Below are 16,006 nucleotides of genomic sequence, written 5' to 3'. Positions count from 1 at the left end.
CCTGGGGTAAGGTGCTGCTTGAGTGCAGCCCCCTGGGGTTCGGGTGCTGTGTGGATCGAAGAGCAGGCCAGTGGAGGAGCTGCCCTGCCATTAGCTGTACCGTGACCTCTCCATGGGACTTAGGTTGTGTGACAGGAGGGGAATGCCCTTTGGCCACCGCTGTAGCAGGTCAGGAGCTGGGGCTGTGCAGACACCCATGCTCCGGTCCAGGACTGCCTGCTGCCTCCACTGTGGTGGGCTTGAGCCCTGCTTTGGTTCAATAAAAATTTCAGGAACCTGTATCATTGAGTCCCAAAGAAAACAGACAAACTAACCATTCATGCAGTTGTATTTTTAATAATTATTGCCGATGGTTTTAAGCAGGACTGGACAAAATCACCACTGGTGTCAGGTCACTAGGACAAGATGTTGCTGCTGTAGTATATTTAGGAGCAGAAATCTCAGAGGAGTTCTGCAGAGTGTCATCTCTTGGCTCGCCCTGCCTCTGCCTCGCTTTGCTCTCGTTCCAGCTTCTGAGTTGCAGTTCCCTACATTAATTTGGGAATCTCCTGTTGGGCTTTCTAGCCCTGCTTTGTGACAGAAGCTCAACCTCTAGTTCTCTCACCCACTTCCTAAAATAGAAGCAATGAATCACAGAAATGCACCAAGAAAGTAAGTTCCCTGTCCTGCTCTCTCACCATGGCAGGATAATGCTGCAGCTGACATATTCACATGCACCAAGCTCCCACTCTCACCTCCTCCACCTTTCCCACTCCTTCTCTCTGTGGTGTGAGTTTAGTGTTGGTGATGTCCCTGACAGGCAGCTGGACATGGTGTTCCTGGAGGGGCTCAGTACGTGGGAGCAGTGGCTTGGTGAGAGCTGTGCCAGTTTCTTGGGGTGGGAAATGGCCCTCCTGTGAGGAAACTGCACTTCCTGATGCTGCCAGGCTGGCAGTTTTCTTAGCTAACCAGTGGGTTTGTGCTGACAGTGCCACTTGGTCCCACACCTCAGTGTGGTTTGGGGCTAGTAAGCTCTGATCTGGGGTGCTTGTGGTTATGCTCTTACCAACAAGCTTAGAAAAATGAAGATGCTGGGCAATGTGGGTGTCCTCTGGGAGCACCTTTGCCCTGGCAGTGTTGTCACTACCTGCTCTTTACTGGGAGGCTCCTAGTGTCGAAAATAATGGTAGGAATGGGGGATTAGGACCATGGGGATTTTCAGGGCTGGTGCTTTGATTGCCTCCACACTCACGGAGTTTTGTGGCACCTGGCTTTGGTCTCAGTGTTGCTCATGTGCCATTGTCCAAACATCCCTTGAGGCTCTTAGCTTGGAGGTGGATGTGTTGGGGGATGGAAGGGAGCAGGTTGGGGAGTATGTGGGCAGAGAAGAGCTGGTGGAGATGGCAGATCTGCCAGAAGGGTTTAGAAGTGATGAGGGAACTTTGTGCAGCATGTTCAGCGGAACTGGCAGGCCTGCAGGGGTGGCCAAGGCTGGGCTTGTCCTGGGGAAGAGGGAGGGCGGGTCTCGTGTTTGTTGGAAGCAGGAAAATGGACAAAAAAAGGCTTTCCCTGCCCTCAGACTTCTCCTTGGCTGGCTGTGTGTCTTGAGAAGGGAGCAGCAGAATTGATGGATGCTGTATGGGATGCTGGCGTACCTGTATGGCCCAGCTGCTGGCCAGATGATGATGGAGTTCCTCCAGAGTTTGCATGTGGCCTGGCTGGTGGGTCCCACAGCCCTGCCAAGAGCAGGCTGCTGAAGCTGGGGCAGCCATTCAGCCCCATGCAGCCCTGCTGATATGCTGTGTGCAGTCAGCTCCCCTCTGACACTTGCCCTGCCCAGTCTGGAATGCTGGCAGAGCTGCCAGTCACCGCAGGCCATATTTCCTACCTGTGCCACTCCCTGCTGGGAATCCTCCCGAAGGTTATCTTGGGCTGAGTCAGAGATGGATGATAAACAGCGGGAGGAGAAGAAGCAGAGAGCAAGGCTCTCCTCCACTCCCTTTTGGAGCAGCTTATCTGCAGTGGCCGAGGAACTGGGCTGGTGTTCCAGCCACAGACCTCGGGAATGATGGTCCTACCCTGGGTGGATGGATTTTGATGGTAGGGTGTGCCATGTGCTGACAGGGGGGGCTTCTACATCTCCATGTACTCCAGGAGTGCTTGTGTCTGTGTGGGGATGGTAGATGGAGAAGACAGGGAGGGAGTGTAAAGAAGGGGCTGCTGAGCTGATGGGCAGAGCAGAGCCATACGTTGGTTTCCTGTGGCCATCTCCTCCCCGCTGCTGGGATGCAAAGGTCACAGTGGAGTGGTATATTTGGCTGACTCCCTGCTGCTTCACTGCTCCATGTTGGTGAGCCCCAGCTGTGGCACAGCAGGAGGCAAAGCTCTCCATCCTCCCTTCATGTGCCCCTCATCCCTCTGGAGCCTCTTAAGCCAACTGCCTGATGGCTGACCCTTTGTGTTTCGTAATGCATAGAAGTGCCAGAGGGACCTGCTTCTCCTTGCTGAGCCTGCTTGCTCCCTCTAACCCCTCCTGCCCACGACCCTCCTGGGGTTTGTCAGGCACGGAGGTGGCAGGGATGGTGGGCAGCATGCCAGGGCTGTCTGCTCTCCCAGGTCCTTCAAAAGGTCCTTTTGAAATCCTCCTCTGTTCAGGGCTTGGGCTGTGCTTGCTGCTACCTGGATTTTTCATCCACTCCCAGCACCATGGCAGAGTGGGGCAAGGGCAGCAGGCCAGGAACATCTCTTGAGGCTTGTTAGCAGCCATTTGCTGGCTAACACCTTGGTGCTGCTGGTGGTCTTAAAAAGTGAGTCAGGGCCAGCTATGCCCCACTGGGGTGTTTGTATGTGGTAGGTGTACCAGAGCACATCACTAGACATCGCCTACCACTCTGGTCCAGCCAGTGGCTGCAAGCGTGTTCAGGCAGCTGTTGCTCTTCCTTATGGGGGTTTGGGTGAGGATGATGGCAGTGACCCCCACTGGAGGGGCCACTGGCTGGTGGGGCCAGTGGTTGAGTCTGGGGTAGTGATACCAAATGCATGGCAGCTCCTTTGTTGAGACATGCTGTTCACAATGGTGTGTGACCAGGCAGGATTGCCCTTGGCATCACACAGATTCTCTTGGTTTCTGTACCCAGGGTATATGTCTTTCTGGAGCAGGTGGTGGGGAATGTATTGTTAGGCTGCCTACTACAATAGGGCGAGGCATCAGTTTTGCTGGGTGGGATTGGACATGCTTGACACTGTGCAGGAAAGCCGCCTAATCCCACTTTTCTTGTCTTTCTCACTCTAGGGCTGACTGGACTGGCCGTGCCCACGATGCCCTGAATGCCAAGCACAGCAGAAGCAGAGGAGACTGTGTCCTGTTAGCTCCTCCTCCCTCCCTCATCCCTGTAGGTTGTGTTTGTTTCTATTTATTTTGTGGCTGGGTTTGGGCATGGCCTTGGCTGGATGTGAGGCTGCTACAATGTGGCTCATTTGGCTCAAGCAGCACTTGTCCATCCACATTTGGACCTTGCTGCTCTTGGGGAGCACCTGGCTACCGCTGGCGGAAGGCAGTCCCAAGTCTCCCTTTAGGACTTTCCCGGTTACAGACTGGAGCTTGACACACTTGGTGGTCCACAACAAAACCGGGGAGGTCTATGTGGGGGCTGTCAATCGGATCTACAAGCTCTCCAATAACCTCACACTCTTGCGGACCCATGTGACGGGGCCCGTGGAGGACAATGAGAAGTGTTACCCTCCGCCCAGCGTTCAGTCCTGCCCACATGGGCTGGTTACCACCAACAACGTGAACAAACTGCTGCTGGTGGACTACTCGGGGAATCGGCTGATCGCCTGCGGCAGTGCCTCCCAGGGTATTTGCCAGTTCCTGCGGCTGGACGACCTCTTCAAGTTGGGTGAGCCCCACCACCGCAAGGAGCACTACCTCTCCAGCGTCAACGAGTCGGGCACCATGTCTGGGGTCATCATTGAGGTGCTTAATGGGCAGAACAAGCTCTTCATTGGGACGCCCATTGATGGGAAGTCAGAGTACTTCCCCACCCTCTCCAGTCGCAAGCTGATGGCCAATGAGGAGAATGCAGAGATGTTTGGCTTTGTCTACCAGGATGAGTTTGTCTCCTCACAGCTCAAAATCCCCTCGGATACACTCTCCAAGTTCCCCACCTTTGACATCTACTACATCTACAGCTTCAGCAGCGAGCAGTTTGTTTACTACCTGACCCTGCAGCTGGACACCCAGCTCACCTCTCCTGACTCCACTGGAGAACAGTTTTTCACCTCCAAGATCGTCCGCCTCTGCGTGGATGACCCAAAGTTCTATTCCTACGTGGAGTTCCCCATCGGCTGCGTGCAGGACGGTATCGAGTACCGCCTGATCCAGGATGCCTATCTGACCAAGCCTGGCAAGGCTTTGGCCAAATACCTGGGCATCTCAGAGCAGGAGGATATCCTCTTCACCATCTTCTCCCAGGGCCAGAAAAACAGGGTTAAGCCTCCCAAGGAGTCTGTGCTCTGCCTCTTCACGTTGAAGAAGATCAAGGATAAGATCAAGGAGCGTATCCAGTCGTGCTACAGAGGGGAAGGGAAACTGTCACTGCCTTGGCTCTTGAATAAGGAGCTGGGCTGCATCAACTCGGTAAGTTCCCACTTGTCTGTACTCAAGGCAGATGTTTTCTGGCTCCTGGTGGTGCTCTCTGGCTGGACCCTTTCTAGTGAGCTGACCTGAGTTTGTTTTCTCGGTGAGAGGACTAGTGCCACTGGGGCAGGGCACTTGGTTTACCTGGTCGCATTCCTTGCGGAAATCACAGCTTCATGGTGGGGCAGCCATCTGTATTAGGGCTGCGTTGGGTGCCTGTGGAGAGTCCCAAGCAAGGGGCCCTATGCCAGTGTAGGTGCCTGTTTCTGGTGTCCCTGGCCTGTGGATTTGGGGAGTATAAGTGAGTTGGGCTCAGCCTTCAGGCCATCTGCTGCAGCTCAGCTGTGGAGTCCCTTGTAGATCGCACATGTGGATTTGTGAGGGTCATGTCACCTGGGGCTTGGCCAAGCAGAAGGTGTTGGAGGCAGTAGGATTTGGGGGATGGGGAGCGCAGACCTGATGGAGAGAGATGGGGAGGTTGGCATTCCCAGCAGAAGTTGGTCAGATGTTTAGCATGGAGGGACAACAGCCTCACCATGGTGAGCTGGAGAGGAGGACGGAAGGCACAAAATGGTGTCAGCAAGGTGGATTTTAAGAGTGGCCAGTGCAGACTGTCATCCGGAGGCACAAGAGGCGAGTGCTGGTATCCTAGAGCAGTGATTCCCACCTGAGGGAGCACTCCCTACTGTCTGCAGACAGGTGTCTTTCTACCTGATGCTCCCTAGGCATGTCTAGTCCTTGCCAGTGGCTCAGCTGCTCTATGAGGGAACTGTGAATGGTGAGGGGCAGGGGCCATTCCTGCTTGGCTCTCCAGGGTTGTTTTCTCGTTGAACTAGATTTTTTCCTGAGCAATGTTAAAACAATGTTAAAATCCACGAGTGGTTGCAGGAGGCTATGACTCCAGGTAATGGGGAAGTCATACTCTGCATGTCACCAGGCTGGGCTGGGTTGTCCCCATGCAAGGTCAGATATGTGGCTGGGGCATGTTTTGGGGTACGACGTGTGTGTTTGGGAGGGTCTGGTGGAAGTCCCAACACAACTGCTATTGCCCACCTCCCCAAAGCCTGACTGTGGGTGCTTGACACCCATCGCCAAGCCCCCATCCCTGCTCAAGGATAGGGGGTGCTGGTAGGTAGGCAGGGGGTCCCTGTGGAGCAGCTGTGCCTTCTCTCCCACTGTCCTCCCCGCAGTTCTGGAGGAGACAGCTAACAGCTGCCTGACAAAGTAAAGGGTTTGCTGTCAAGAGCGCTGGGCTCGCAAATCAGATTTTGGCTTTGAACTAATTCAATTTTGCTGGAAAATGATGAAATCGTTACACTGCTGCCTGTTGGGTCGTGCAGCTGCTGGCTCTGGCAGCGGAGTTGTTCACTGCTTCCTCCTGCACTCCTGGCTCACCTCTCCCTGTGCCATGTCACTGGGGTTGGGTAGGGGTCTCTACCCCCCTGCATTTCAGGGGTGGTTTTAAGCTTGGAGAGTCCTGGGATTGCTATCTGGTGGCCAGTCCCTATGAGCAGGTGGATCTCAAGATGCTCTCTGGGTCCTACAGACATGGCTTTTCGGGGGTGGAAGGATGTGTGCCATGATGGGGATGCTTCTGCTTTTGTATGGGTTGGATTGGAGAGTGCCACCCTCCCCCAGGGGAGCCAGACAGTGTTTTCTGTCCCTGTACTGCTCTGGCTGACAGGCAGAGCTGGGAAAGACATGACTGGATTATGAGTCAAGCCCTCAGCCCCTTGTTTGTGCTGAGCACAAACCAAAACAGACCCCTTGGAGCATGTTACCTCCTTCTAGCAGGAATTTCTGGGCCCCTAATAAAATAAGGCCACCTCTGGGGTGGGTGATGGCAGAGACAGATCTCTCAGTGGTGAGGGCTGACCAGAAAATAAAGGGCATGTTGTTTTTTAATTTTTAAGGAGGCAGAATGTAATTGCTCAAGTCAGTAGTTGCTTGGGAATTACACCCCATCCATATGGAAAATGTGCAAGGAGCTCTCTTGCTCCCCTCCTTCATGCCAGCAATGGACTAAGGCTGGTCCACCCTGGAGGCGGTTTTGGCAGCATTGCACTCCCAGACCTTGAGCAGTACAGGGCCAAGGGATGCTCATCCCCAGTGCTGCAGGGTGGCTCTGATTCTCCAGAATTGGTGTTGGAGCCAGCAGGAGAGGCTGCCAGGCTTGGCAGATAGCTCGGGAGATGTTAGTGGTACCTCTCTGATACTGGCAAGCAGAGTGAATTTCTGCCTCCCATTTCTCTCCCTCTCTCTCCTCCTGGGATCCAGTGATCCAGCAGCAGGAAGGGTAGTGGAGCTGGCTCAGGAGCAAGACCCCTCATGCTGGTGTGCTCAGACCTGAGTGTTGGCTCGCACATGCATCAGAGTCACCTTGTGGAACCACCCACTCCATTCCTCTGCATCAGCCTCGCTGACCAAACCACTCCTGAACCCCTCCTGAGGCCTTGCTGCTCTGTGTTTTCACTGAGAGTGGTTTGGTGTTGTGTGAAAAGAGCCAGGCTATTTTCTTCCCCTGTGCAGTGCAGTGCAGTGCTGGGGGTTCTGTGTGCCTGTGGCCAGATGTGGTCAGCACATCTGCCCAGTGCAGCTGTCCCCAAACTGGGGCGATAAGGGTCTGGTGTAGCAGGGCTGGGAAAGGGTGTCACACTGGAGCTGGTATGCAGAAATTGCAGCAGAGGGTTCTTGGAGTCCTTGACTCCTGGGCTGGCAGTGTGGGCAGAGCCAGTGCCTGAAGCATACAGGATGTGGGCATCGGTTTTCTCTGGGCTGTCCCAGGGAGAAAATGAGTTTTGACTCCCCAGTGGGGCTTGCTGCCCAGCTTGCTGGCACAGGGCAGTGGCTGGTGACAAGTGGGCTGGGATAAGCCAAATCCTTTCCGGGACAACCAGAGAAATGCAGGTGGTAACAAACTGTACCACACTGGGATTATTCCTGAGCAGCGATTAATGCACAAAATGCCTGGCATCTCAGCCTGGCATATGGTACCAGCCTCCTCCAACCTTCTCCCTGGCTTGTTGTATCCCCCTACATTGTCCATTGCAGCCCCTGGAGGGGTACAGGGGGATGGGCTGAGCCTGTAATGGTGCTAACTGGTGATTTACTTGCTAATTAATAATGCTGAGTGATGCGAGCCTTGCCATGCTGTCTGCTCCCTCATTGCTTTCGTAAGTGGGCTTGAAGGGAGGCAATGAGACAAGGCACGTCAAGGAGACACCCGCTCCTACTCACTCAGTGCTGTGGGCCTACCTTCCCCCTCCTTCAGGCCTCTTTCCCCAGGAAATCTGAATTTCCTGACCCTGTTTCAGAGAGGCAGGTTAGTGCTGGGAGAGAGGACTGCTGTGCTGTGCAGGCGGTGGCCTGGGATGTCTGGGGTCCTGGAGCAACTGAGAGGGATGCCAAAGGTAAGCACAGAAAAAAAGGAAAAACTAATTAGAAAACTCACACAACCCGCCCCCCCCCCCCCCTCCCCCAAACAAACAGCCTCCAGTGCAGTGGGCTGAGGCCATGGTCCCTGCAAACACCCGTCCAAATGCAAGAGCCGGCAAATCCCGGTGGGTCCTGCAGATCCCAGCATTCACAGGCAGAAATGCTGCAAGGTCACTGGCCCTCCTGCGCCGTGGTGTGTGTTGGTCACTGCTGACACTGGCTGGGGGACAGCTGTCCTGCCGTCCTTCCATCTCTCCATCCCTCTGCCTCACCTCTCCTTGCGGCCCACATCTGCCAGGGAGGTCGGTGGGTGCCATAACCCTGGTACAGCTGCCCTTGGCCCGACCTCGCTGTGCTGTCTGTGCTTCCCTAACGAGGCAGTTTGCTGTTAATGAGCTAATTGTCGGCATAATTATTTATCGAGGTGGTGTCAGCATGGCGGCGGCGGGTGCTCCTCGGGTCCTGGTGCGCAGCTGTATTTGTCATTTCCCAGATAGTATGTTGAGACAAAGCAGAGAGCAGTAAACACGGTAAACATCTCTCCTTTTGCATATTCAGCAGCTGAGGGGTTGGGGAAGCTGCAGACTGAGCTTGGAGAGAGCAGAACCTGCACAGGGGTGCCAGGGCTTAAATACCTTCATGGCATTTCCCTTAACCTCTCTGCTACTGCAGATGGCTGGGAAAACGGTGATGGAGTTTATTTGGGGTGTCGCAGACAGAGTTTTTTCCTCAGCAAAGCACCTGAGGGATCCCAGGTATTGGATAGGATCTATGTATTGGCTGAAGCATCACTTGCATCTCAATGCGTGATTGGGAAGATAATTTTCTCTCATCTGCTGTTTTAAAATTCCTAGCCTAGTTATGCAGAGGAGGATGCTTAGTGTGTATGTTGGCCAGTGGATAGAAGAGGGAAAGGCTGCAATACAGAAGATGGGTGGAGAGGTCCTGGTTCTCCTCTCCCTTTCCTGTGGTTGCAGAGATGTGTGATGCCCCTGTTTTGGGGATTCCCACATCTCTCATGACTGGGTGTAGGAGTTCCCCCAGTTCAAGGAAGGATGAACAACAGTCAGGTGGGGAAGGGAGCTGATCTTTGTACATTAACTCAGCATCCAGCAAAACCAGAAGTTAGAGTAACTGAGGAAGCAGCCCAGCATCCCCAGAACGCCCAGGGAGGCTGAACGTGACTGGCTGGTGTTGTTCCCTGTTCTCCCCTGCTGGAAGGCTGGCACAGCACTGAGTTCCCACTGCAGCCAGGATTGGGACGACTGGCCTTGGATCTGGCATGGTGGCACAGTGAGGAGGGTGAGCAATGTTGCCGTGGCTGTAGGAGGTTAATGCCATTGTAGCTGCGAGTGTATTGTGCTGGAGCATGAAAAGTGCTCTATTTTCCCTCCTCCATGTGGGTGACTGTGGGTTGTTGGTGGGCGCAGGTCTGGGCTGACCCTTGCTTCCCAGGCAGCAATGAGTGGGAATTACAGAGCTTTGTACTGCCCTTGTGTACGTGGAGCTTGGGACCTTGACGTTTTCCCATATGCTCTGTGCACATGCTGTATGGATTTAAAACCCCTTGGGGACTGGCATGCATTTGGAGGCTGCTGCTTGCCAAAAAACCTCTCTCTCCTTTAAATTCAAAGTTATATAAGGAACCTTGTGAAGTGGAAAAATCCTGTGACTGGAGCAGGCTGTCTTCCCATCGGCCATGCCTGCCTTGCCACTCTACCCTCCTGCACACAGGCTCACTGCCACCTTTGGGGATTTGGCCAGAGCCCCTCACTGCATGGAACAGGATGGGGATTTTGCTGGTACCATGTGACTGTGTGAGGCTGTTGCCTTGTGTGGGACCTCTGGGAGACCCAAGTGCCCCTCAAGCCATATAGCTATGGCCAGGGTCTATTGTTCTGCTCAGCAGGCCAGGATGATGTGGCAAGGATGCTTGATGGTAGGGGTGAGTGCTGTGGCTCTAGCCCTGGTCCTGCTTGCCTGGCTGCATCTCAGCTTTCACAGGAGGAACCCCTCTGGCTTTGCCTTGCCCACCCTCAGGACTGTCCCTGCTAGCGGTCCCTGCCATTGTGGCCCTCAGAGCAGAGAGGGGCCAATGCAGCCTCTGCCTCTCCCTAGACTGAGCTTGTGAAAGCTTCTCCCAGACCCACGGGTTTGCACTGAAATGAGGAGGCAGCTGACTGAGCCAGGCGCCTTGTCTGGGGCAAGGCAGCATGGAAAAAATGTGGGGATTTCCCGAAGACGTTCCTGCGGGAGGTGGCTGGCAGGTGGGTAGTGTGTTTGCTGGAGGCTCTGCTATGTGAAGTGAGGTTCTTTCAGGAGCCCCGGCTCGTTTGTCTTGGCACAGTCTTGGCTGGGAAGTGTTTTGTCTCCGGGGAAAGGCTGGGGCGCAGGATTCAGCCCCTCCTGCCTTGCTGCCAAGCTGTTTTCTTTTTGAAGCTAGCGCAGGGATGAGGAGGAGAGGGATGTGTGTGTGCTGGGTAGCTTGTGCTGGCATCCCACGTGTCTGAGATAGCAGCGGTGGGGATGGAGAGGGAGCAGAGATGGTGCACTGGCTCCTGCTGGGTTTGTAAGTGCTGCGCTGTAAGATGTAGAGGACAGAGAGCCTTGGTGTTGGTCTGCAAAGCTTTTTGAGATGTAGAGAGAGCCTGCATGCAGTGGATCTATCCCCAGTGCATAGGGAAGCATCAGCTCATGTCTTCCTTTGGCTGGTGAGTTGGGATGGCTGGGACAGGAGGGCAAGGGGTAGGGTTGCCAAAGGTGCTGTAGCTGTGGGGTGAATGTGGGAGATGACTGATGGCCATCTGGAATGTCCAACATGTCGAGACATTGGCAAAAAGCTCATCTCTCCTCTCTTTTCTTTCAACAGCCGCTGCAGATCGACGACAATTTCTGTGGCCAGGATTTTAACCAGCCACTGGGTGGGACTGTCACCATCGAGGGGACCCCACTCTTTGTGGATAAGGAGGACGGGATGACCTCTGTGGCTGCCTACGACTACAGAGGACAAACTGTTGTCTTTGCGGGCACACGGAGTGGGAAGATCAAAAAGGTAGGAAAGTCCTCAGTGATGCTGATGGGGAGGGATGACTGCTTGCCTCACCAGGCCTTTGAGAGGCACGGGTAGGGCTTGATATATTGGAGTTAATTGCAAAGGGCCAGTGAGGGGTATTTTCCCATTGCTTCTATCTGCCAACCAAGCTTACAAAACCTCTGCCTTTTGGAAGGTTTGTAACATAGGGAAGTCGAGTCCTTGCTGCTGGTGGCCCATCTTGTTGTCTCGAGGCAGGTGGGTTTCCTCTGTAGCTGTCACGAGGTGGACTCTGTCCGTCTGGATCTGTATGGCCTGGCAGGGTGGGCAGAGGTGGGTGCTGATGACTTCAGTCTGGTGATGGGGAGACTTCACTTCCCGTACCCCACCACGGCACAAAAGGCTGATTGTTGGTGGCAATTAGCAAATAGCTCTGTGCATGCCTTTCTCTGCCTGCATCTCCACAGGGCACGGATTTCCTGTTATCATAACATCATGCCTGTAATTATAGCTGTACATGCCCTGTATAAACACAACTTCCATTAACACATCCTCAGCCAGGGAAAGGCTGCGCAAAGGTCCTGGTAGGGTCCTTGCTATGGACCAGAGCTTGGCTGTGGGGTTTGGCCCATCTTTCTGTGACTTGCAAGATGTTTCACACCCTGTCTTGGGCACAGCATCCTGCATTTTTTCTACATCTCCTTATCTGTGCTAGTCAGGGTGCCGTGGAAATGGCAGGGTGGCTTCCCTGCAGGAATCCAGAGCAGGGTGCTGTTGTGGCTGGTAGTCCCCATGTGTCCTGCTTGCCCTGCCCATTCTTCCCCTGGACCCCTGACCCACCCACCTGCACCCCTGCCTATTAGTAGCATTTTTGGGTACACAGGCAGCATGTGTTGGAGTTAGGCAGGATGGAGGGGTTCTCTCCAGCCCCACATCTTTGGCTTTCTGTGGTCCTCAAGGAGGCTGTATTGTGGCAGTAGGACTGAGCAGAGCTGTGGAGAGCTGATGGAGGCAGCTCACCCTCCCTTCCAGATCGATGAGGGATCCAAAGAGATTGGTGTCATGTTGCTGCCAGCTTCTCCTGCCTCTGGGCTCCAGATGGGTGTTTTAGATGGGGATGGGAAGGAAGAAGTGTGTGGGAGGAGAGTTCAAAAAGCCACTGAGACAGTGTTATACCTTTAGTGCCTCATTTATCTGAAGGGGCTGGTGGTTTGTTTTTAGATGGCAGATTTGATTTTTCCTCTTCTTCCTTTTTTCAGTTTTTTTCTGGTCTTTACACCTTCCTAGCCATTTGCAAGGGGTAGTATGGAATGGGTGCCTGGATAGTGTGTGGGCTGCATGCTACAGCCATGACTGTGGCCAGAACTTGAAGCTCAGGTGTGGTTTGACTGTCCTCCTCTCCTGCAGGGATTTCCCAACATTTCTTTTTCCTAGTTTTAAACTTGGTGCCCCAAAGAGCTGGTCTGGCTCTCTGGCTCTGCAGGGCGTGGAAACATGGAGCAGCTCCATGGAGAATGAGGAGAAGGGTCTCAGCCCTATCCCAGCACAAGGATGCCAGGCAGGTTTTGTAGGCTTATTCTGCCTGGAGCCCCCAAAACACCTGGGGTTGCAGAGCTTTCCAGTGGCAGCATGGGAGCACTTTGCAGGCTCCGAGTCCTGCGCCATGAGGTCTCCTCCTCGTCCCTGCAGTGACCTTGAGGTGGGCAGCCCAGCCTTCCTGCGGCAGGGGCTGCCTGGCTGCCTGCTTTTGCTGCCTCAGCAGCTACCTGATCCTGTTGCCTGGCTGCCAGGGCTGGAGGGAGGGAAGGGTGAGAAGGGGGCTGTTGACCTGTCTTTGAGTGGCACCAGTGTGTTCTCAACCAGGGGATGCAATGCCTGGCAGAGGTAGAGCAGAGTGTAGCCAAGGTGGCTCCTCCAGGCAAGGGTGCAGGGGGGAGGGGGTGCATCCTTCAGCAGTGGATGCAATCCTCCTGCTTTTAAGCTTTGGTGTTTCCCACCATCCCCTTGGCAAGCACTCACATGAGGCTTGGTGCAGCGTGGTGGCTTCTCTGCCCTTCTGCTGGCCCCCTGCCCTTGCCAGAACCCCTGGCATCTCCTTTGGGAGAGGAAGGGCTGTGCCGACAGCTGGGTGCCTCCCTCCCCATCCCCAGGAGCCCTGTAATAGATGCTGCTCTTCTGAGGGGCAATGATCTCACCATCTGGGCTGGGATAAGGTCAGGGCAGAGTCACTGCTGCGTCTGGATTTTCCTTGGATGGCAGCTCCCATGCCCAGGGTTTGTCCAGGCTGTTGTGTGCAGACAGAGCCTCCTTTTGTCCCCCCCAAAAAGCCACACGAGCCTTTGGCTTCCCTGCAGCCTCTCCCCAGCTCTGCCACCAACAGTTGCTGCTGCAAGGGCAGGGTGCTGGGTAGCACCTGCTGCTGCCACAGCTGCAGGGAGACCCCAATATAGGGGGAGTGGAAGGATCTTGCAAGCAGTGTTTTGCAAAGATTTGCGAATGTCTGCGGAACATGGGCTGTGGACTGGGCTGGGGAAGCACTGGAAGGATGGAGATCAGAACCCCTGGGATGCTGAGTGAGTTGTAGCAGCGGAACACAGGGCAGCCTGCTCTCAGCTTGTCCCTACAGCATTGCCAGACAGGCAGTTATCTTTGGCTGATCCCGAGTTATGTGGAGAGGCCAGGCTTGGAAAGCTCTTGGTCCCGCGTGCTTGCTGTCCTCGGTGCCAGCAGTCATGGGACTGGGTTGCTCGGGGAATTCCTGCCATGCCCAGGTGAGCAATGTGGGGATGGCTTCCCACGCTGCTGGGGCTGGCAGTGAGCCACTTCCTCAGTACTCTCGAGCTGGCACAACAGGGACCTGGCCTTGCACCCTGTCATCTGAGTGTGCTGTGGATGGGGAAGTGACATGGGGACGTGAGCCATGAGCATGCTGCAGCAGAAATGTCCAGGGGATATTTGTACAAGGGAAATGAGACTTGCTTCCTAATGCTTGGGTTTTTCCTGGAAACCACCTGTCCTCACTTGGCAATCTTTTTATTGGACAGTTATGATTTTCCCAGGTTGTCTTTTTTTATTTTCTGGGCAGACACAAAGCTGTGTGTGTGATTTCGCTGGGAGTGCTCAGTCACAAGCTGGAAAGACATATTTGACATTGTACCTGTGTCACCTCTTGACCTGTGTGTGCCCAGGACTTGATTTTGGCTGTGTTTGAAGTGTTGTTTGAAGAGAGTGAAGAAGGCTGATCAGTGTGGGCTGATACCCCACACTGGAGGGGGTGTGATGGTAGTGCAACCCCCTCTCAGTAACTGCACCGTGCTCAGCTGGTGGCTGGAAGCTGAAGTGGTGGGACATTCTGGGAGGTGCAGCACAGACCCTTCTGCCCTCCTTCGCTGCCATCTGCTCTTCGTTATGCAAACCCGGCACTGCCTTGGGTCTTTATGGAACTTGGTGTAGCCCTTGTGGGTTGACCCAGTTTTGGATGGTGCCTGGTTATTTCTGGGGGAGTGAACTGAGCTTCTCTCTCAACACAACCAGTGGCTCCCTGCCCACAGCCATCCCCAGATGCTGTGGAGCAGGGAGTCTTGAGAGCTGTCCCTTCTGCCACAGCCCCCTGCAGGAGAATCACAGCACCACTGGGGATCCAGGTTCTGGAGGTTGCTAAGGCAGTATAGCATTGAGCTACACATCCCTCACAGCCAGCTGAGCTCTCATTTTTTGAGGATTATCTGGCTGCCCAGTCACCACTGCAATCCCGTAGCTCCCTGCCCTGTCCTGAAACCGTCTGGCCTTGGGCATGAATGCATCAGAACGTGTCTCCATCGGGAATCTGCTCTCCCCTGGGGCTTGTGCTTGCCACGGCTTGTTTATTCTCTCCTACAGAAAGCACAGCTGAACTGGCTCTGTGTCTGCCTGCTTTGGTTTCTCTAATAATTATAATAATAAACTCTTCACACTAAGTGGGTTATCCCCATCCCTACACAACAGGACATGGTGCTCCTCTCCTGTCCTGGGGACAGTCGAGGGCCTCCCCTGCAGCCTCCTGTCCTGCTGAAGGCAGGAAGCTGGGGATGCTTTGGGAAAGTAGATTTGGCAGCCCATGGAAACACCCCCTTTGAGTTCTTTTAAAGCTTTGGATGAGGAAGCTTCGCTGCGTTCAAAACCCTTGGTGTATCTGGGCAGAAAATAGGTGCTGTGGGGAGGGGAGCGTTTTAGGGATTTCCCTGTCTCCTGCTGGCTCCTTTCCGATCACAAAAGCCGGCATGTGTTGGCCTCTTGGGTACCATGCATGACCTGATTGTGGTCCACGTGAGATGGGAGGAGAAGCTGTTGGGCTTCCTGCTTACTCTGCTGGTCCCCGTCCCCACGGATCCCTTCTCGTCACCCTCAGCTTAGTGCTCAGGGTAAGCAGCTCCGGCTGAAAAGGGGCCCTTTGTGTCTTGGTGCGTGAAATCTGGCTCCGAGAGCGCGCGAGAGGGCTTGGCCCCCCTCGTGACCCTGCTGTTGCTACCCTACATACTGCCTGTGCCTGGGATGGCTTTATTTTTTGGAGGGGTGGGGGTGGGAGACAGGACAGATTTGGGGCATGAAGCCTGCATGAAGCCCTAGGGTGTCAGCCAGTGACTCTTGAGGACTCCCTGAGCATCGACCCCTGCGGAGCCCCTGGAAATCCTCTCCTGCCCATGTTGCTGCCTCTTCCCAGCTGGCTGCCCAGCACAAGGGCCTTTTGTTCCTGCTGCCTCTTCTCTCTGCCCTCTCCTGCTCCATCGCCATCCCATCCTCTGGAGACCCCTTGCCCCCTCCCCACATACATAGAGCCGCTGTGGGCGCCTGCGCCCAGCCCCAGGAGGGAGATGCGCTCCTTGGAGCATGTGGCCGCGCCTCTCCCCAGTCAATGGCAATAATTTTATTGGCATGACAAGGTA

At 54.6% G+C, this 16,006-nt stretch overlaps 1 protein-coding gene across 3 annotated transcripts in view; it reads left to right on the top strand.

Moving 5' to 3' along the window:
* PLXNA1 (plexin A1) overlaps positions 1-16,006 on the top strand; it is a 116,448-nt gene that overhangs the window by 10,984 nt on the left and 89,458 nt on the right. For all 3 annotated transcript variants that reach the window (XM_071550472.1, XM_071550473.1, XM_071550474.1), the window contains exons 2-3: positions 3,272-4,618; positions 10,923-11,105. In XM_071550472.1, the coding sequence (XP_071406573.1) occupies positions 3,416-4,618; positions 10,923-11,105 (1,386 nt within the window). In that variant the 5' untranslated portion in view covers positions 3,272-3,415. The remainder of the gene's footprint in view (positions 1-3,271; positions 4,619-10,922; positions 11,106-16,006) is intronic.

This window comes from Pithys albifrons, chromosome 3, assembly GCF_047495875.1.
Source record: "Pithys albifrons albifrons isolate INPA30051 chromosome 3, PitAlb_v1, whole genome shotgun sequence".
Classification (NCBI taxonomy): domain Eukaryota; kingdom Metazoa; phylum Chordata; class Aves; order Passeriformes; family Thamnophilidae; genus Pithys; species Pithys albifrons.
This window is presented reverse-complemented; position numbering and strand designations above follow the sequence as displayed.